The sequence below is a fragment of the Oryx dammah genome, unplaced genomic scaffold (assembly GCF_014754425.2).
Source record: "Oryx dammah isolate SB20612 unplaced genomic scaffold, SCBI_Odam_1.1 HiC_scaffold_17, whole genome shotgun sequence".
Taxonomy (NCBI): domain Eukaryota; kingdom Metazoa; phylum Chordata; class Mammalia; order Artiodactyla; family Bovidae; genus Oryx; species Oryx dammah.
The window spans coordinates 5,635,559-5,657,949 of NW_024070201.1; the positions used below are offsets into that span (position 1 = coordinate 5,635,559).

The 22,391-nt window shown below is 40.6% G+C and overlaps 1 protein-coding gene across 1 annotated transcript in view; it reads left to right on the forward strand.

Annotated features, from left to right (window-relative positions):
* MMP20 (matrix metallopeptidase 20) overlaps positions 1-22,391 on the forward strand; it is a 62,019-nt gene that overhangs the window by 24,527 nt on the left and 15,101 nt on the right. Inside the window, exons 7-8 of the mRNA XM_040257844.1 lie at positions 12,367-12,503; positions 13,472-13,628. Of these exons, the coding sequence (XP_040113778.1) occupies positions 12,367-12,503; positions 13,472-13,628 (294 nt within the window). The remainder of the gene's footprint in view (positions 1-12,366; positions 12,504-13,471; positions 13,629-22,391) is intronic.

The following is a 22,391-nucleotide window of genomic DNA, read 5'->3' on the forward strand; positions in this document are numbered from 1 at the left end:
TTTTACAGACACCTGCTCCTTTAATCCACATACTTTTTCCCAGCTAGAGTTTTAACCTAGGTCTACTTGACATCAGAGACAGAATTGTTATAATGGAACCCCAGATAAATCAGGGAAAAGAGGATTGTCTTTTTTTAAAAAAATAAAAAAAAGATCAGTAGTGTACAGTGCTGCTGAGGTCACCAGGTCGGAAACTGAAGAACAGGACTGACTGTCGGGATGATGAAGGACTATAGTTTTAGCAGCACAGTTGGGGCTTCCCTGGTGGCTCAGTGGTAAAGAACCCGGCTGCTAATGCAGGAGACACGGGTTCAATCCCCGAATGGGAAGGATCCCTTGGAGAAGGAAATAGCAACCCACTCCATTATTTTGGCCTGAGGAAATCCCATGGACAAAGGAACCTGGGAGGCTATAGTCCATGGGGTTGAAAAGAGTCAGACACAACTTAGCGACTAAACAGCAACAAGGAATGAACCCAGATCATTCTTGGAATGAGGGATGGAAAGGCAAAGGGTAATGGTGGGCTTCCTAGATGGCACTAGTTGTAAAGAACCCCCCCTGCCAGTGTAAGAGGCAGAAGAGATGAGGGTTTGATCCCTGGGTCAGGAAGACTCCCTGGAAGAGGGCCTGGCAACCCACTCCAGTATTCTTGGCTGGAGTATCCCATGGTCAGAGGAGCCTAGAGGGCTACAGTTCCTAGGGTCGCAAAGAGTTGGACACGACTGAAGCAATTTAGCACACATGCACAAAGAGTGATGGTATAAATCATTCATTTTCAAATCATTCACTTGAAAATCTTGTTAATAACAAGGACTTAAGACAATAACTGGAAGAGACAGGAGAGTCAAATGAGGATTTTTCACTCTGAGAAATACCTGTGAACATTTGAAGGCATAAAAAGGAGCCGTTGAGGAGAAAGAAATGAAAAGCTCTATCAGAAGGAGAGACAATAAAATCAGTACCCTCTCCTATTATTAATAGATGAGTCCATTGGAACCTAGCATTTTGCAGAGTTTCATGGGCTTGAGGAAAGCATGCACAACTAAAGAGGAAGTCTTCCTCCTTCAGTCTCCCTGAGGATATTTCTTTTCTGGCTCTAAGATTGCATCACTGAAAGTCAACACATGGCATTGTATGTACTTAGATTGATTCCCTGTTATGTATTATGAATTCAAAGAGGCCGAAGGTGTACAAAGATTGCTGATTCACTGTCATTTCTTCTGAAATCCCTCCTTCTGACTAAGGATGAGGTTCTTTACATCTTCATAAGTTGTGGCTTAAAATATGGATCTCCATAGGCTCCACAGATGGATATATACACTTAATATAAGGACACAGTGAATAGTTTTCACTGTTTTAACCACTATCTACATGTAGGATTTTAATTTTATAAGCTCTGTTTTTCTTGGTTTCAGTGAGATGGATGATGCATGTCTGATTCTTGGCCTCTTAAACCTCCTGATATAAACAGCCCTGGTTAGCAGGCTTCCCACAAATGAATGCCTTCTTGACCAATGATGTGATTGTTTGTATTTCAAAGTTTCCACTGACAAAATTTTATATTAATGAGAAAAATTTAGAAGAAAATGTAGTTCTATTCATAAACTCTAAGTATTACATAATTAATAAATTTGTAGGGTGAAAACATGTCTTATTAAAGTATTTACAAATAATTGTAAGAGTAGTCCAGAGTTTATAAAACACTTTCATATGCGTTGTCTCGATTGATCCTTTGAAATGTTAGCAGTTATTATTATTATTTTCATTCTTATTTGACAAGAAGAAATTTAGCCTCAGAAAAATTAAGTGACTCATACAAGGTCACACATCCAATAATAAAATAAGGTCTCAAGCACCCATTGCTTCTTTCACTGCACCACAGTGCCCATTCTCAGGGAAGAGAAGCATCAATTCAGTTCAGCTGAAAGAAAAAAGACACCCCCTCCTCCTGAAACTAGGGTACAGAGTGACAGAGAAGAGAAGAGTCAAGGAAAGTCAGGGGTGAAGAGAGTGGAAAATGAAAGGGCCCATCAACTCTTGCTGGATTACAGTCAGCGAAGAGGTGACTGTGTCTCCTGAAAAGGAAAGACCAAGAAGATCAGTCAAGCAGGTGGGGAATGAAGACAGAGGGGTCCAACAACAACAACAAAAGGATAAAAAGCTTAACAGACTTGAACCAAGCCCCAGATGTGCCAGGACTTGCTGATCCTGAGAATACATAGATGATGATACACGACCCTGCCGCAAGGAGCTCACAGGACTGGCAGCAAGCATCAGGAATGTTACCAGTGACTTCTGCTCAAACCTGGTGACTTAGATGCTATTCTTTAGTAAAGAGAATATGAAAACTGATGATTAGACTGTTGTTTAGTAAAGAGAGTATGAAAACTGATGATTAGATAAGTTCTACACAACCATGACATCTATCTATCTAGTCAACAAATATTTATTGAGCCTAACTATGTTCCAGATACAGCTTTGGTTCCTGGCTAAACAATGCAGTTAAATATCTATCAGCAAGTCTTTAATATCAATAAACTCCATTGTTTTGCCCTCCTTACCTAAGATCAGATTACACATTATTAATATGATCTGTTTATTTCACTACCATTTTCAAAATATCCTGCAATTGTTCTTTTCTTTTTTAAATTGAAGTATAGTGGGCTTTCCTGGTGGCTCAGTAGGAAAGAATCTACCTGCAATGCAAGAGAAGCAGGAGACATGAGTTCTTTCCCTGAATTGAGAAGATACCCTGGACCAGGAAATGGCAATGCAGTATTCTTGCCAGGAAAATCGCTTAGACAGAGGAGCCTGGTGGGCTGCAGTCCATAGCGTTGCAAAGAGTCAGACACAACTGAACACACAGTCGGTTTACAGTTGTGTTAGTTTAAAGAATACAGCAGTGTGATTCAGTTATACATGCATATATTTTTTCAGATTATTTTCTCTTATAGATTATTATAAAATATTGAGTATAGTTCCCTGTGCTATACAGTAGGTCCTTGTTGGTTATCTATTTTATATATAGTAGTGTGTTTCTCGAAGAAGACAACTCCAGTACTCTTGCCTGGGAAATCCCATGGATGGAGGAGTCTGGTAGGCTGCCGTCCATGGGGTTGCTAAGAGTCAGACACGACTGAACGACTTCACTTTCACTTTTCACTTTCATGCATTGGAGAAGGAAATGGCAACCCACTCCAGTGTTCTTGCTTGAAGGATCCCAGGGACAGGGGAGCCTGGTGGGCTGCCATCTAGGGTCGCACAGAGTCGGACACGACTGAAGCGACTTAGCAGCAGCAGTGTATATATCTTGATCAAAAACTTATTTTACCCTTCTCTCCCCTTTCCCCTTGATAACCATAAATTTGTTTGCTATATCCATGAGTCTAATTCTTTTTGTATGTAAGTTCACTTGTATTAGTCTTTTAAGATTCCACATATAACCTATATCATATGATATTTGTCTGTCTGGCTTACTTCACTTAGTATGATAATCTCTAGGTTCATCCACGTAGCTACAAATGGCATTATTTCATTTGTTTTATAGATGAGTAATGTTCCATTATATACATATATATATATATATATATGTATTCCATCTTTCATACCCATTCATCTGTTGATGGATACTTATGTTGCTTCCACGTCTTGGCTTTTATAAATAGTGCCACAGTGAATATCAAAGTGGATGTATTATTTCAAATTGGTTTTCCCCAGATATACACCCAGGAGTGGAATTGCAGGGTTATAAATAGCTCTATTTTTAGTTTTTTAAGGAACCTCCTTATTGTTCTCCATAGGGACTGTACAAATATACATTCCCAGCAACGGTATAGGATGGTTCCTTTTTTCCCATACCCTCTCTGTTGTTTAGACTTTTTGATGCTGACCGTTCTGACTGGTGTGAAGTGATACCTCATTGTAGTTTTGATTTACATTTCTCTAATATCATTAACAATGGTGAGCATTTTTTGCTTGCCTTTTGGCCATGTGTACATCTTCTTTGGAGAAATGTCTGTTTAGATCCTTTGCCCATTTTTTGGTTGGATAGTTTGTCTTTGCAAATATTTTCTCCCATTCTGTAGGTTGTCTTTTTATTTTGTTTATGGTTTTCTTTGATGTGCAAAAGCTTTTATGTTTAATTAGATCCTGTATGTTTACTTTTTTATTTCTATGACTATAGGAGATGGATTAAAAAAGGTATTGCTGTAATTTATGTCAAAGAGTGCTCTAGCTATGTTTTCCTCTACAAATTTTATAGTATCTAGTCTTACAGTTAGGCTTTTAATCCATTTTTAGTTTATTTTTGTGTGTGATATTAGAGAATATTCTAATTTCATTCTTTTACATGTTGCTGTCCAGTTTTCCCAGCACCACTTGTTGAAGAAACTGTGTTTTCTCCATTGTATATTCTTGCAACCTTTGTCATAGATTAATTGACCATAGGTGTGTGGGTTTATTTCTGGTCTTTTTGTGTGATATCTTTTTCTGATTTTGGTATCAAGATGATGGTTGCCTCTTAAAATGAATTTGGGAGTGTTCTTTCCTCTGAAATTTTTTGGAGGAGTTTCAGTAGATGTTAACTCTTCTCTAAATGTGCAGTAGAATTTGCCTGTGAAGTCATTTGGTGCTGGGCTTTTGTTTGTTGGGAGCTTTTAAATCACAGATTCAATTTCAGTATTTGTAATTCATCTATTCATTTTTTAAAATTTCTTCCTGGTTTAGCTTTATGAGATTTCTAAACTTTATAAGATTTCTTTCTAAGAATTTGTCCATTTCTTCTAGGTTGTCCATTTAATCAGTATATAATTGCTTGTAGTAGTCTTTTAAGGTCTTTAATATTTCCACGGTATTGGTTGTAACTTCTCCTTTTTCATATCTAACTTTATTAATTTGGGCCCTCTTCCTTTTTCTCATGATGAGTCTGGATAAAGATTTATAAATTGTGTTTATTTTGTCAAAGAACCAGCTTTTAGTTTTATTGCTCTTTTCTGTTTTGTCTCCATTTCATTTATTCAGTATTTCTGCTCTGATCTTTATGATTTCTTCCCTTCTACAAACTTTGGGTTTTGTTTGTTCTTCTTTCTCTAGTTGCTTTAGGTATAAAGTTAAGTTGTCTATTTGAGATTTTTCTTGTTTCCTGAGGTAAGCTTGTGTCACTATAAACTTCTCTCTTCGAATTGCTTTTGCTGCATCCCACAGGGTTTGGATCATTGTGTTTTCACTTTCTTTTGTCTCTAGGTATTTTGTTTTATTTCCTCTTTGATTTCTTCAGTGATCCATTGGTTGTTTAGCAGCATATTGTTTAGCCTTGATGTGTTTGTATTTTTTTGCACAAATCTTGTAGTTGATTTCTAATCTCATAGTATTGTGAATGGAAAACGTGCTTTATATCAGTGGTCCCCAACCTTTTTGGCCCCAGGGGCTGGTTTTGTGGAAGACAGTTTTCCATGGACAGAGCAGGTCGGGGAGTGGGCACGGTTCAGGTGGTAATGTGAATGATGGAAAGCAATGGGGAATGGCAGAGGGAGCTTCACTCACTTGTCTGCCACTCACTTCCTGCTGTGTGGTCCACTTCCTAGCAGGCCACAGACCAGTACTGGTCCTCAGCCTGGGGGTTGGGGACCCCTGCTTTATATGATTCAATCTTGGTAAGTTTACTGAAGCTTGCTTTGTGGCCTAGCACGTGATCTATTCTTGAGAATGCTCCGTGTGCGCTTAAAAAGAATGACTATTCCACTGCTTTCAGATGGAATGTTCTATAAATATCAATTAAGTTAATCTGGTTTAATTCATCATTTAAGCCTTGCATTTCCTTATTGATTTCTGCCTGGATGATCTGTCCATTTATGTAAGTAGGGTGTTGAAGTCCCCCGCTATTATTGTGTTTCTGTCAATATCTGCTTGTATGTCTCCTTGTATGTCTGTTAACAGGTGCTCGCATGTTGTTTTTGTTGTTCTTTAGTCACTAAGTCCAGAGAAGGCAATGGCACCCCACTCCAGTACTCTTGCCTGGAAACTCCCATGGACGGAGCAGCCTGGTAGGCTGCAGTCCATGGGGTCACTGAGTCAAACACGACTGAGCGACTTCACTTTCACTTTTCACTTTCATGCCTTGGAGAAGGAGACGGCAACCCACTCCAGTGTTCTTGCCTGGAGAATCCCAGGGATGGCAGAGCCTAATGGGCTGCCGTCTGTGGGGCCGCACAGAGTCGGACATGACTGAAGCGACTTAGCAGCAGCAGCAGCAGCAGTCACTAAGTCATGTCCAACTCTTTTGTGACCCCCTCGACTGTAGCCCACCAGGCTCCTCTCTCCATGGGGTTTTCCAGGCAAGAACACTGGAGTAGATTAACATTTCCCTCTCCAGGGGGTCTTCCTGACCCAGGAATTGAATCTGCATCTCCTGCTTGGCAGGTGGATTCTTTGCTCTGAGCCCCCTGGGAAGTTTATGTTGGGTGCCTGTATGCATGTGTCCTAAGCCACTTCAGTCATGTCTGACTCTTTGCAACCCTATGTACTGTAACCCACCAGGCTCCTCTTTCCATGGGTTCTCCAGGGAAGAATACTGGAGTGGGTTGCCATGCCCTCCTCCAGGGTCTCTTCCCAACCCAGGGATAAAACCCACATCTCTTACATCTCTTACACTGGCAAGTGAGTTCTTTTCCACTAGTGCCACATCTACAATTGCTATATCTTCTTCTTGGATTGATCCCTTGATCATTATGTAGTGTCTTCTTTGTCCCCTGTAACAATCTATCATTTTTTTAAATTAATTTTTATTGGAGTATAGTTGCTTTACGATGTTGTGTTAGTTTCTACCATACAGCAAAGTGAGTCAGTTATACATATACATATATCCCCTCTTTTTTGGGTTTCCCTCCCATTTAGGTCACCACAGAGCACTGAGCTATACTGTAGGTTCTCATTAGCTGTCTATTTTATACATTGTAGTGTATATATGTCAATCCCAATCTCCCAGTTTATCCAACCCCTCATTCCTCCCTTAGTATCCATACATTTGTTCTCTACATCTGTGTTTCTATTTCCACTATGCAAATTAGATTATATATACCATTTTTCTTGATTCCACATATATGCATTAATATACTATATTCGTTTTTCTCTTTCTAATTTACTTCACCCTGTATGATAGCCTCTAGGTCCATCCACATCTCTACAAATGACCCAGTTTCATTCCTTTTTATGATTAAGTAATATTCTATTGTGTATATGTACCACATCTTCTTTATCCACTCCTCTGTTGATGGACATTTAGGTTGCGTCCATGTCCTGGCTATTATAAACAGTGCTACGGTGAACATTGTGGTGCACATGTCTTTTTGAAACTTGGCTTTTTCAGGGTTTATGTCCAGCAGTGGGATTGCTGGGTCATATGGTAGTTCTATTTTTTTTAAGGAGCCTCTATACTGTTCTCCATAGTTGCTTTATCAATTTATATTCTGACCATCAGTGCAAGAGGGTTCCAACAGTCTTTATCCTAGTCTATTTTGTCTTGGGTTTCCTTGGTGACTCACTGGTAAAGAATCTGCCTGCCAATGCAGGAGACATGTGTTTGATCCCTTGGTCAGGACTATCCCCTGGAGAAGGAAATAGCAACCCATTCCAGTATTCTTGCCTGGAAAATCCACTGGACAGAGGAACCTGGAAGGTTATAGTCCTTGGGGTTGCAAGAGTTGGACTTGACTTAGTGACTAAACAACAACAACAACATTTTGTCTCATATGAGTACTACTACTCCAGCTTTCTTTTGATTTCCATTTGCATGGAATATCTTTTCCCATCCCCCTCAGTTCTTCTTTTCTAACAGTTTTATAGATTTTCTTTTTTTGCCTTATACTTTAAATCTATTTACAGGTGTATTAGGAGGTTAATTGTTATATCTTTTTTGGTCAATTTTAATTATTATTGTAATCTACAGCTCTAAGTTTATAAATCCTCTGGATATGTGTCTTATCACTTTATTACCCACAAGATATAATTTTTCTTCATTAATATGAAATTTTTCATGAGTACAGATTCTTTTGGAATTTGTGATACTTTATATAAGTATCACATATAGGTAGTGTTTATTACCACCTCTCATGTATATATTCTAATATGTCATAACAGTGTTTAAGCCAAGGTTTCCTGACTTTGGCACTACTGATATTTTAAGCCAGACAAGTCTATGCCATGCTGGACTATCCTGTGCATTGTAAAAGGTAAACTAAAATGATATCCCTGGTTTTCACTAGACTCCAAAAGCATTACCCACTCCTAGTTGTGACAACCAAAATTGTCACCACTCATTAAAAAATGTCTTCCATGGCACAAAATTATTCTTGGTTTAGAATGACTACTTTGTATCAATTTAATCCTCCTAATACCCACAATATCCTAAGTCAAGTAAGGAATATAAGATTCTACCACCTGTGAACAGTTCCAAAAGTACATTTTTGGTTTGCCTAAACTCTTAACCATTGCACTTTACTACCTCTCACATTGAGTCATCTGGGACATCAATAACATGTAACTTCAAATGAAAGATTGGGTTTAATTTGCCTAGAGTCACTTGATTTTTAAATGAGAATTTTAAAACTCCCACATGATTTTTAAACGAGAAATGAAAGAAAATACAGCCCAACTCTAGAGTACCCAAAAAGAGAAAGCAGCTAGAAGTTAACCTCATCAGTGATGTAATTCAGAAAAAGCCTGATTATTAGACAATGTGTCTGCTCCTCCTCCTTCCCACTTTTCTCATCCTCATTATTTTAATTGCCTGAAAGGCACACTTTGTACCTTAGAGAGGCTCTAGCACAGTGACTTGAGCAGAGTCAGCATTTTGGAATTACGTATCGAGTTGAATTAATTGGAAAATGCTTTTTGGATTCTTCATGGGTTCCCAGTGAATCCATTTTTTCGCTTCCTTATCAAAGATGAAATTATGAGCTTTTGACTTAATCTGTTTTTCTATATTTATTACCTGATTCTTCTGGATACCCAAACAAGTGCTCACTTTGTGATGGTGAAGAGAAGGAAGTGGGGGAAAGCAGTCCTTCTGGCCTCCAGAAAAGGCCAGATCTCATTGGGTAAGCGGTCAAGTTATAAACAGAGGAAAACCAGAGGTCACAAGGCTGAGAAGGAGCAAGTAGAGAAATTGGGGCGTATGATGAAAATCAAGGCAGCTGGAGTTTAATTGACTCTGTCTGGCCTTAGCCGCTCACTGACATTAGAGCCTCCCAGCCTTTCTGGGTCTCAGTTTTCTATCTTTTAATGCATACAATGTAAATATATAATTTCCTTGAAAGATAAAGATTGGTACAAAATAGACTAATTCAGACAACCTGAGAATATACTGAGCTACACCTAATGGAATGGCGGTGGTGGTTTAGTTGCTAAGTCATGTCGAACTCTTGAGACCTGATGGACTTTAGGCTGCTAGGTTCCTCTGTCCATAGGATTTCCCAGGCAAGAATACTGGAGTGGAGTGAGTTGCCATTTCCTTCTCCAGGGGATCGTCCTGATCCAGGGATTGAACCCATGTTTTCTGCATTGCAGGCAGATTCTTTACCACTGAGCCACCAGGGGCTTCCCACACCTAAAAGAAGTTTTTGGCCTAATTCTTACATATAACTTTAATAATACTGCTAGCTATGTTATTTGCATTTTGCCTATTTTATGAGATTGTTGTTTCCTGTATTACCAAATGTGTGACTGAACCTCCAACAAAATAATAATAACTAGGCAACTTGGAGAAGTTGATCAAATACATAGTTCTGGATGCAATCGATAACTGTAATTACTCTAGATATGGAAGGATACAAACAAGAGGAAATTTTTCCTGGACTGTAAGAGACTGGGTAAGACAGGTTGGTCCAACCCTTTGGTTACTGTTGATAGTAACAGTACACTGAGTGGCCTATCAGCAAAATCTTCACCAGACCTAAGAATAAATTCCTTGCTCCATGGGATGAAATGGTCATGAAATGCCTCCCAAAGTATGGTCAAATTTGTAACTGTGAGGGGGCCCTGTCAACTACAAATTGCCACCTACCTCTACAAGAATTAAATCTTGAGCTGGGGCAACTGCTGATTTTCAACATCCCCCGGAAAATGTTCAAGGTGAAGAGCAAAAATGAGGCACTCTGTGCTCAGAGAAAAGCTGGCAGAATGGGTTTGCAGATAGATGTTTTTAGGAGCTGATTTTATGAGCCTAATTTTTGTACCTCTTCATATCTAGAAAAGCACTAAAATCCTTCACGGTGACAACTGTTACTTGTGACTAGCAGAAAGGTTTCACCAGACTAGCAGAAACCTTCTGGAAAAATATGTGCTTGATTATATATTCCTTCTTTACCAAAACCAAATATATATACTGACCTCCCACCACCCTGCATCTTTGGAGCAATTTCTCAGAGCCATCTGAGGGGCCATCTCCCAGCCTACAGTCTTTATTTTGCCCCCAATAAAACTTAACTAACACAACAACAACAACAAAAATACCTACAGTCTAGATAAGGCCATGATGTATAGGGCTTGGGGAGAGGAAGTATACCCTCAATAGACTCCTAACACACTGAGTATTATCTATGGTAGGTGCCCAAGTAATTATTTTTAAAATGGACAATATCCAGCCAAGTAGCACTTTACAGTTTATGATACACTTTCAGATGCTTTATCTCAGTTGATCCTCTTAATGATCTCATGAGATAGACCAGGTATTATTATTTGCATTTAAGAGATTATGAAACAAGCTTGGAGATAATGGTCAGCATCGGAGGTGCAAAGACAGTTTACAGTTTTCTAAAACACGATGTGCTTTCTCTTCTGAATCATGATGCTGCTTAGGAACATAAAAAAAATATCCCTATCTCTCAATAGAGCTGTCCTTTGGATTTCATTATCAGCTCACCCAGATAGCTTCAGCAGACCCCTATATGCAGCATCCCTCTTATGGGGTACATGCTCTGCTCCAGAACATCATGAACTTAACTCTTCATTGCACAAATTGCCCTGGATTATAATGTCTAATTGGGCTTCCCCAGTGGCTCAGATGGTAAAGAATCCACCTGCAATGCAGAAGACCTGGGTTCGATCCCTGGGCTGGGAAGATCCCCTGGAGGAGGGCATGGCAACCCACTCCAGTATTCTTGCCTGGAGAATCCCGTGGACAAAGGACCCTGGTGGGCTACAATCTATGGGGTCTCAAAGAGTCAGACACGACTGAAGCGACTAAGCGTGCACAGTGTCTAACTACTTATCTGCCTCTACTACTAGACGATAGCTTCTTGAGGGCAGAGCCTGAATCTTGTTCAGTGTTTCATCCCAAGGTCTAACTCAGTGCCTGCTGATAGGTGCTTATAAATATTTGTTAGATTAACTGAAACTCAACAGAATGTTTGAGGAGTGCCTAAATTTACCACATGGAAAGTTAAAAATCAAAACTTTCCCTTAAGTTCCCTGTCCATAAATACGTTTATGCATTGATTCTAGCTTCTGTTGAGTCAGTAGACTATTTGTATTTTATAAAAATGATTTTAAACTCCAAAATTCAAAATAGACCACATTTACATTGAAATTTTCAAACCAGTACCCTCATGTATACTCCCACAATTTTATGTAAATAATATTGGGAAAATGGATGGTTAAGGTGCTAAATCTTCAGTTAATGTATAGGTACCAGATTTTTGTGAACTAGCCATTAGGTCCTAAGATATAAACACTTTCAATAGATAAGCAAATAGGCAACATAATTTATAATTGTTAATGTTTTTGCTATTTTTACTGGAAGTAATTAGCATCTCCAAACCACAAAAATTTGGCTCATTTATATAATACTCATAAAATACACCTGAATGGCTACCTTTATGAGATTTTAATTTTCAAAAGATCTGATTCATGTTGATGTTTGGCAGAAACCAACAAAATTCTGTAAAGCAGTTATCCTTCAATTAAAAAATAAATTTTAAAAATTTTTAGAAAGCACAAACACACACACAATAAAAAAAAAATCAGAAGAGGAAAGGAAAACTTGTAGCAAATGATACTTGGAATATGAAGATGCACAGCTTAAGTGTATACATGATTGATGTCAATCCCTGCTATTTCCTTCCATGCTTTGAACATCCTTAAATAAATGAAGGAAAAAGAATTACAGAGATGCTAAAAGAATGAAAAGGAAAAAGAAGCAGATTACTAAAACCAATATATATATATATATATATGTATTCTACTTAAAAACAAGACATGGACAAGAGGCATTTAGAAATGGCCTCTAAAGTGTGGCTTGCCGTATATTTCAGTCCAAGTTCAACTGAAGATCTAAGTCAACCCTGATCCTATTCCTTTTCTGTTGCCAAATAGGATTTTCTGGCGTCGGCAGGTTCACTTGATGTCAGGGATCCGGCCCAGCACCATCACCAGCTCCTTCCCCCAGCTTATGTCCAATGTGGATGCAGCTTACGAAGTGGCTGAGAGGGGCACAGCCTACTTCTTTAAAGGTATGCTGAAGGTCCCGCAAAGAAAGAAGTGGCCAGGTACAGGGCACGGTGTGTCTGGAGCACCCAGAACTATCAGTGTTTGTTAGTGATCACAGAGCAGTTCCAGCCATTCCTGTTCCTCAGATTGAGGGTGAAACATCCCTCTACTGTACTGTGACAGTGACGGCAGTGACGGTGACTGTCAAACTCTTCCCAGAGCCAAAGGTGCAGTCTGGTGAGGCTCAGTGAGGAGCGAGTGTCCTGGAAGGTGGAAACCTGCTCCCTGCCCCGCCCCCCCAACCCCCAGACCTCTGCTCTGAGTGACATGGTATTCTCTGCTGAGAGCCCCTCATTCACAGAAGTCAGCGTAGAAACCTCAGGAAAGCAATACAAGCGTCTGGGACCAGAGAGACGCCTGGACTCTGTCTCCAGCCCTTTACTATTTGAGTGCCTTAAGGAAGTTATCTAATTGCTCTGCATCGTCATTTCTTCCTGTGCAAAATAGTTATAGTAATGACAACCTTGAAGATGTGACTGTGGCTAGCCAATGGAAATTGTCCAGCAAACGTTAACCATCAGTTTAGATTGTATTTTCTTGATGCTGAAGGCTGAGGATAGAAGATTAGTGCCAGTTTAAGCAAGAATCAGCATTTGTGGTTCACTTGCCCCTTCTGTCTCACACATATATAAGACTGAAACGAGATTATACAGATGAAAAGTATCTTGAAAAAAAAATGAATGTGTTGCATTTAAGACACAGTTGTATCAGTATTATTGCCTTCATAAGGCATGACTAGAGATTTCTGCCTCCAGGGCAAGTTTTAAGTCTTTTACTGAACTGAATAGAGACTTGTATCTCCTCCTGGGTTTTATCCATGGCAAATATCCCATAAACTAGCCCCATTTGTAATCCTGCATAGAAATCCTAATGAGTGAAGGGCATTACTAAATAGTACAGAGTTTTTGCAAGCTTTAATTTCTGGTTCCAGGACCTCACTACTGGATAACAAGAGGATTCCAAATGCAAGGTCCTCCTCGGACCATTTATGACTTTGGGTTCCCAAGATATGTGCAGCAAATAGACGCTGCGGTCTATCTCAAGGACGCACAGAAGACCCTTTTCTTTGTGGGAGATGAATACTACAGGTATGGCTTTGCTCTTTGTGATTGTCCAGCTGTATTCAATGAGAGGGAAAATCCTTTTGCTAAAAAGAATGCAAGGCAAATTTACAAAAGGCCAATTGACTCTTCTCAGTCACTGGGGTGTCATTTGCTGATGGTTGACACTGTCTTCAACATACAGAACCATCCAAATAAGTGAAACATTCATTCAATAATCCCATTGTTTGGTGTCTAACACATGAAACATCCTAATCTTTCGAAGCACTCATTAACTGGATGCCCAGTGGCCTAAAAGAGTGGAGTTACCATTCCCAATACATAACTACCCACTGGGAATGCCTTGAAAGAAGAACTGATTCCCTCTTATGTGCATATATCCTATTGATACATGAATATCATTGCATTCCAGAATGCTCTGGGATTTTGTACAAAATGAACGTGGTGACAACTGTGGGGCTCTCTGAAGGAAATTTTTGCTGAAAGGCAAAGGCCTTATTGCTATGTTCTTTAACCTAGAGCATGAAAATTCTTCTTATCCAAAGATCATGCGTAATTTCCAGGCCTGTCTTACAAGAGGTTACTATGAGCAGATTCGATCACTGTGCACAGGGTCACACCTCGTCTCTCCTGCTTAATCTCACTACCTTAACTGACTCATGTTGAAGAATTGGGAACAAATTTGTCAAGCTCTGCCACCACACCTTCTCTAGTCACAGTTCTCACTTTAGAATTACTCGTCTTTCTGAACGTTAAGAGAGAAGCAAAAACAGATTGTAAGTAGTTGACTATGCTAAACTCTTTCCTTCCAAAGAGGCGTCTTTTAATTACATGGCTGCAGTCACCATCTGCAGTGATTTTGGAGCCCCCCAAATAAAGTCTGACACTGTTTCCACTGTTTCCCCATCCATTTCCATGAAGTGATGGGCCCAGATGCCATGATCTTAGTTTTCTGAATGTTGAGCTTTAAGCCAACTTTTTCACTCTCCTCTTTCACTTTCATCAAGAGGCTTTTGAGTTCCTCTTCACTTTCTGCCATAAGGGTGGTGTCATCTGCATATCTGAGGTTATTGCTATTTCTCCCGGCAATCTTGATTCCAGCCTGTGCTTCTTCTGTAAATTAAGGAATGGGAGGGAGAAGATATCTGATATTAATGATGACTAATCACCCCTGAGGAAATAATATTGAAACTTTACATCAAACCTCTGTGAGAATCTATTAAGGAAAAGTCTTTGGCAATCTAGATAAAGCAAATTCATTTTAAGTTGGCCTAGGATATTAATTCAAATATTAAAGAGCTCATTTTGCCAGAAAGGAAAAGAAACCACGGTTGCCACTTTTGATATTACCCTCCCTGTGTTAATGAGGGTATTAAGTGATGTAATGGATGTAGATAGCTACCTAATACACTGCCTGATATATTGCAGGTGCTCAAAAAGAGTAACTGTTTAGTAGTAAATAAAAGGAACTTACATGGTTGTTGTTGTTCAGTCGCTCAGTCATGTCCAACTCTTTGCAACCCCATGGACTGCAGCATACCACACTTCCCTGTCCATCACGAACTCCTTGAACTACTCAAACTCACATCTGTTGAATCGGTGATGCCATCCAACCATCTCATGCTATGTTGTCCCCTTCTCCTCCTGCCTTCAATCTTTCCCAGCATCAGGGTCTTTTCAAATGAGTCAGTCCTTCACATCAGGTGGCCAAAGTATTGGAGCTTCAGCTTGAGCATCAGTCCTTCCAATGAATATTCAGGACTGATTTCCTTTAGGATGGACTGGTTGGATCTCCTTGCAGTCCAAGGGACGCTCAAGAGTCCACAGTTCTCCAACACCACAGTTCAAAAGCATCAATTCTTTGGCCCTCAGCTTTCTTTAGAGTCCAACTCTCACATCCATACATAACTACTGGAAAAGCCATAGCTTTGACTAGCCAGTCGTTTGTTGGCAAAGTAATGTCTGTGGTCTTTAATATGCTGTCTAGGTTGGTCACAACTTTCCTTCCAAGGAGCAAGTGTCTTTTAATTTCATGGCTGCAGTCACCATCTGCAATGATTTTTGGAGCCCAAGAAAATAAAGTATGTCACTGTTTCCATCGTTTCCTCATCTATTTGCCATGAAATGATGGGACCGGATGCAATGATCTTTGTTTTTTGAATGTTGAGTTTTAAGCCAGCTTTTTTACTCTCCTCTTTCACCTTCATCAAAGGTTCTTTAGTTCTTCTTTGCTTTCTGTCATAAGGGTGGTGTCATCTGCATATCTGAGATTATTGCTATTTCTCCCAGCAATCTTGATTCCAGCTTGTGTTTCATCCAGCCCTGCATTTCACATGATGTACTCTGCATAGAAGTTAAATAAGCAGGGTGACAACATGCAGCCTTGACGTACTCCCTTCTCAATTTGGAACCAGTCTGTTTTTCCATATCCGGTTCTAACTGTTGCTTCTTGACCTGCATACATGTTTCTCAAGAGACAGGTCAGGTGGTCTGGTATTCCCATCTCCTTCAGAATTTTCCACAGATTATTGTGACCCACACCATCAAAGGCTTTAGCGTAGTCAATGAAGCAAAAGTAGATGTTTTTCTGGAAGTCTCTTGCTTTTTTGATGATCCAACAGATGTTGGCAATTTGATCTCTGATTCCTCTGCCTTTTCTAAATCCAGCTTGAACATCTGGAAAGTCTTCGTTCATGTACTGTTGAAGCCTGGCTTGGAGAATTTTGAGTATTATTTTGCTAGCCCGTGAGATGAGTGCAATTGTGCGGTAGTTTGAATATTTTTGGCATTGTCTTTGTTTGGGATTGGAATGAAAACTGACCTTTTCCAGTCCTGGAAATTTACAAATTTGCTGACATATTGAGTGCAGCACTTTCACAGCATCATCTTTTAGGATGTGAAATAGGTCAGCTGGAATTCCATCACCTCCACTAGCTTTGTTCATAGTGCTGCTTCCTAAGGCCCACTTGGCTTCACATCCCAGGATGTCTGGCTCTAGGTGAGTGATCACACCATCATGGTTATCTTGGTCATTAAGATCTTTTTCATATAGTTCTTCCGTGTATTCTTGCCACCTCTTAATATCTTCTGCTTCTGTTAGGTACATACGGTTTCTGTCCTTTTTTGTGTGCCCATCTTTGCCTGAAATATTCCCTTAATATCTCTAATCTTCTTGAATAGATCTCTAGTCTTTCCCATTCTATTGTTTTCCTCTGTTTCTTTGCACTGATCACTTAGGAAAGCTTTCTTATCTCTCCTTGCTCTTCTTTGGAACTCCATTCAGATGGACAGATCTTTCATTTTCTCCTGTGCCTTCAGGTTCTTTTCTCAGCTATTAGTAAGGCCTCCTCAGACAACCATTTTGCATTTCTTTTTCTTGGGGTTGGTCTTGATCACTGCCTCCTGTACAGTGTCATGAACCTCTACCCATCGTCCTTCAAACACTCTGTGTGTCACATATATTCCCTTGAATCTATTGTTACTTCCACTGTATAATTGTAAGTGATTTGCTGGGAGAAATATCAATAACCTCAAATATGCAGATGACACCACCTTTATGGCAGAAAGTAAAGAGAAACTAAAAAGCCTCTTGATGAAAGTGAAAGAGGAGAGTGAAAAAGTTGGCTTAAAGCTCAACGTTCAGAAAACGAAGATCATGGCATCTGGTCCCATCACTTCATGGGAAATAGATAGGGAAACCGGGGAAACACTGTCAGACTTTATTTTGGGGGGCTCCAAAATCACTGCAGATGGTGACTGCAGCCATGAAATTAAAAGACGCTTACTCCCTGGAAGGAAAGTTATGACCAACCTAGACAGCATATTCAAAAGCAGAGACATTACTTTGCCAACTAAGGTCCATCTAGTCAAGGCTATGGGTTTTTCAGTAGTCATATATGGATGTGAGAGTTGGACTGTGAAGAAAGCTGAGCGCCGAAGAATTGATGCTTTTGAACTGTGGTGTTGGAGAAGACTGAGATTCCCTTGGACTGCAAGGAGATCCAACCAGTCCATTCTGAAGGAGATCAGCCCTTGGTGTTCATTGGAAGGACTGATGCTAAAGCTGAAACTCCAGTACTTTGGCCACCTCATGCGAAGAGTTGACTCATTGGAAAAGACTCTGATGCTGGGAGGGATTGGGGGCAGGAGGAAAAGGGGACGACAGAGGATGAGATGGCTGGATGGCATCACTGACTCAATGGACATGAGTTTGAATGAACTCCGGGAGTTGGTGATGGACAGGGAGACCTGGCGTGCTGCAATTCATGGGGTCACAAAGAGTCGGACACGACTGAGTTACTGAACTGAACTGAACTGATTTAGGTCATACCTATGGTGGTGACCTAAATGGTGACCTAGAATGATCTAGTGGTTTTCCCTTCTTTCTTCAGTTTTGGTCTGAATTTGGCAATAAGGAGTTCATGATCTGAGCCACAGTCAGCTCTTGGTCCTGTTTTTGCTGACTCTATAGAGCTTCTCCATCTTCAGCTACAAAGAATATAATCAGTCTGACTTTGGTATTGACCATCTGGTGATGTCCTTGTGTAGAGTCGTCTCTTGTGTTGTTGGAAAGGGTGTTTGCTATGGCCAGTGTGTTCTCTTGGCAGAATTCTGTTAGCCTTTGCCCTGCTTCATTTTGGACTGCAAGGCCAAACTTGCCTGTTACTCCAAGTATCTCTTGACTTGCTACTTTTGCATTCCAGTCCCCTGTGATGAAAAGGACATCTTTTTTCAGTTCTAGAAGGTTTTTCAGTTCTAGAAGGTTTTGTAGGTCTTCATAGAACCATTCAACTTCAGCTCCTTCAACATTAGTGGTTGGTGCATAGACTTGGATAACTGTGATATTGAATGGTTTGTATTGGAAACACACAGAGATCATTCTGTCATTTTTGAGATTGGATATAGACTCTTTTTTTGACTATGAGGGCTACTCCATTTCTTCTAAGGGTCTTGCCCACAATAGATATAATGGTCACCTGAATTAAATTCACCCATTCCAGTCCATTTTAGTTCACTGGTTCCTAAAATGTCAGTGTTCACTCTTGCCACCTCCTGTTTGAGCTTATATGGTAATTAACAAATAATTGCTTAAAACGTTGTGATATTTAACAAGTGATTGCTTAAACCTAAATATTCCTATAAATAGTAATCCAGTCAAAGAGTTCATCAAAGGGAATTTTCTTTTTAAACACTGAAGTGCCTTGACATTGCACTGAAATCTCTGCTTCTGGCAAGGCAGATACAGTATTTTCAGCAATGAGAGTCTTCTATTTTACACTCTCCAACACACACACTGTTTTTCACAATAAGAAATATGACAAATAACCTTGACCTACAGCTCAGAAGTTCAGGAAAAGCTAATGTATGATTTTTATTAATAACTGCCCCCCTGTGTTTGACACATTTTGCTCAATAGGGCCTATAGACTATAAGATGTATGACATCTTATAGTCTATAAAGCCCTGTATCAGATAGAAATTATGTTCAGCTGCTAGAAAGAGAGGCCAGTAATAACTGTGGCTTAAACACCACAAGGGTTTTTTTTCTCATATATGTGAGATGTCTGAAGTTTTATGGATTTAGAGCTGATAAGATGGGTCCATGGCCATTAGGGTCCCAAGTTCCTTCTGACATTTTGCTCAAGTATTAACAGGTAGCTTCCACTCTTATGATTGCCACAGGATTCCTGATGGCCAGTGGTGCCTCAGTCACTACTGCTGCTGCTGCTAAGTCGCTTCAGTTGTGTCCGACTCTGTGTGACGCCATAGATGGCAGCCCACCAGGCTCCACCGTCCCTGGGATTCTCCAGGCAAGAATACTGGAGTGGGTTGCCATTTCCTTCTCCAGTGCATGAAAGTGAAAAGTGAAAGTGAGGTCGCTCAGTCGTGTCCGACTCTTAGTGACCCCATGGACGGCAGCCTACCAGGCTCCTCCATCCATGGGATTTTCCAGGCAAGAGTACTGGAGTGGGGTGCCATTGCTATATCCTATATTAAATAGAAAGAAGTTGGACTGGAAAGAAAGAGAAAGGGGGCAATGAAGTTCTATAGGTAAAGCACGTGGACACATCCAGAAATACCGAAGCCTCAAGTTACACACCAAGAATTTTACTATATTGATACCCCTGGACAGTGTGTTAGGATTTACTCTCCTTGGTCATCCCTCAGGTTCTTCTTTGGTCCCCGTGCTAGTTCAGTCTGTGGTACAAATAATGTGCCAATGGAAGAAAAGTCTCTAGATATGCTTGTTGTCAGGGAAATTCTCCATGAACCCCTAGGGCTGGGGACCCATTTTAGTGAATGAAGTGCCATTAAAAAAACTACTGAATAGCTTCCTCCCCTGAGGATTGAGTGTTTCCTTGGGCCAAGTTGATTCAGGCTCTAAGAGTAAGGGGACTTCACTGGTGGCTAAGGGTAAAGAATCTGCCTGAAATACAGGAGACTGCCTGCAGTGTAGAAGACTGGGGTTCAGTCCCTGGGTTGGGAAGATCCCCTGGAGAAGGAAATGGCAACCCATTCTAGTACTCTTGCCTGGAGAATCCCATGGGCAGAGGAGCTTTGTGGGCTACAATTCTTGAAGTTGCAAGAGTGGGACACAACTTAGTGACTAAACCACCACCACCACCTAAGAGTGAGAACCCACATATCAGTGTAATAGTAATTTACAGAGGAGCAGACCATAGAGCTACAAAGTGAAACCCAAATGGGGCTCTGCCAGGCTGATGCCAGCACATGCTGCCCCATCAAATGACACATTGGATAACTTTACTAACAAGGGCTACTTCCCCATTCGTCTGTTTGCTTTTATTCCTTCCTTTCCTATTTCTGCTGCTACTGCTGCTGCTGCTAAGGTGCTTCAGTCTTGCTGGACTCTGTGCAACCCCATAGACGGCAACCCACCAGGCTCCCCTATCCCTGGGATTTTGCAGGCAAGAGTACTGGAATGGGTTGTCATTGCCTTCTCTGTTCCTATTTCTCAGTTCAGTTCAGTTCAGTCGCTCAGTCGTGTCCGACTCTTTGCGACCCCATGAATCGCAGCACGCCAGGCCTCCCTGTCTATCACCAACTCCCAGAGTTGACTTAGACTCACGTCCATCAAGTCAGTGATGACATCCAGCCATCTCATCCTGGGTTGTCCCCTTCTCCTCCTGCCCCCAATCCCTCCCAGCATCAGAGTCTTTTCCAGTGAGTCAACTCTTCGCATGAGGTGGCCAAAGTACTGGAGTTTCAGCTTTAGCATCATTCCTTCCAAAGAAATCCCAGGGTTGATCTCCTAAAGAATGGTCTGGTTGGATCTCCTTGCAGTCCAAGGGACCCTCAAGAGTCTTCTCCAACACCACAGTTCAAAAGCATCAATTCTTCAGCACTCAGCCTTCTTCACAGTCCAACTCTCACAACCATACATGACCACTGGAAAAACCATAGCCTTGACTAGACGGACCTTAGTCGGCAAAGTAACATCTCTGCTTTTGAATATGCTATCTAGGTTGGTCATAACTTTTCTTTCAAGGAGTAAGCATCTTTTAATTTCATGGCTGCAATCACCATCTGCAGTGATTTTGGAGCCCCCCAAAATAAAGTCTGACACTGTTTCCACTGTTTCCCCATCTATTTGCCATGAAGTGATGAGACCAGATGCCATGATCTTCGTTTCTGAACGTTGAGCTTTAAGCCAACTTTTTCACTCTCTACTTTTACTTTCATCAAGAGGCTTTTTAGTTCCTCTTACTTTCTGCCATAAGGGTGGTGTCATCTGCATATCTGAGGTTATTGAGATTTCTCCCGGCAATCTTGATTCCAGCTTGTGTTTCTTCCAGTCCAGCATTTCTCATGATGTACTCTGCATAGAAGTTAAATAAGCAGGGTGACAATATACAGCCTTGACGTACTCCTTTTCCTATTTGAAACCAGTCTGTTGTTCCATGTGCAGTTCTAACTGTTGCTTCCTGACCTGCAGATAGGTTTCTCAAGAGGCAGGTTAGGTGGTCTGGTATTCCCATCCCTTGAAGAATTTTCCACAGTTTATTGTGATCCACACAGCCAAAGGCTTTGGCATAGTCAATAAAGCAGAAATAGATGTTTTTCTGGAACTCTCTTGCTTTTCCCATGATTCAGCAGATGTTGGCAATTTGATCTCTGGTTCCTCTGCCTTTTCTAAAACTAGTTTGAACATCTGAGAGTTCACGGTTCACATATTGCTGAAGCTTGGCTTGGAGAATTTTGAGCATTACTTTACTAGCGTATGAGATGAGTGCAATTGTGTGGTAGTTTGAGCATTCTTTGGCATTGCCTTTCTTTGGGATTGGAATGAAAACTGACCTTTTCCAGTCCTATGGCCACTGCTGAGTTTTCCAAATTTGCTGGCATATTGAGTGCAGCACTTTCACAGCATCATCTTTCAAGATTTGAAAGAGCTCAACTGGAATTCCATCACCTCCACTAGCTTTATTCGTAGTGATGCTTTCTAAGGCCCACTTGACTTCACATTGCAGGATGTCTGGGTCTAGATGAGTGATCACACCATCGTGATTATCTGGGTCGTGAAGATCTTTTTTGTACAGTTCTTCTGTGTATTCTTGCCACCTCCTCTTAATATCTTCTGCTTCTGTTAGGTCCATACCATTTCTGTCCTTTATCGAGCCCATCTTTGCACGAAGTGTTCCCTTGGTATCTCTAATTTTCTTGAAGAGATCTCTAGTCTTTCCCATTCTGTTCTTTTCCTCTATTTCTTTGCATTGATCGCTGAAGAAGACTTTCTTGTCTCTTCTTGCTATTCTTTGGAACTCTGCAT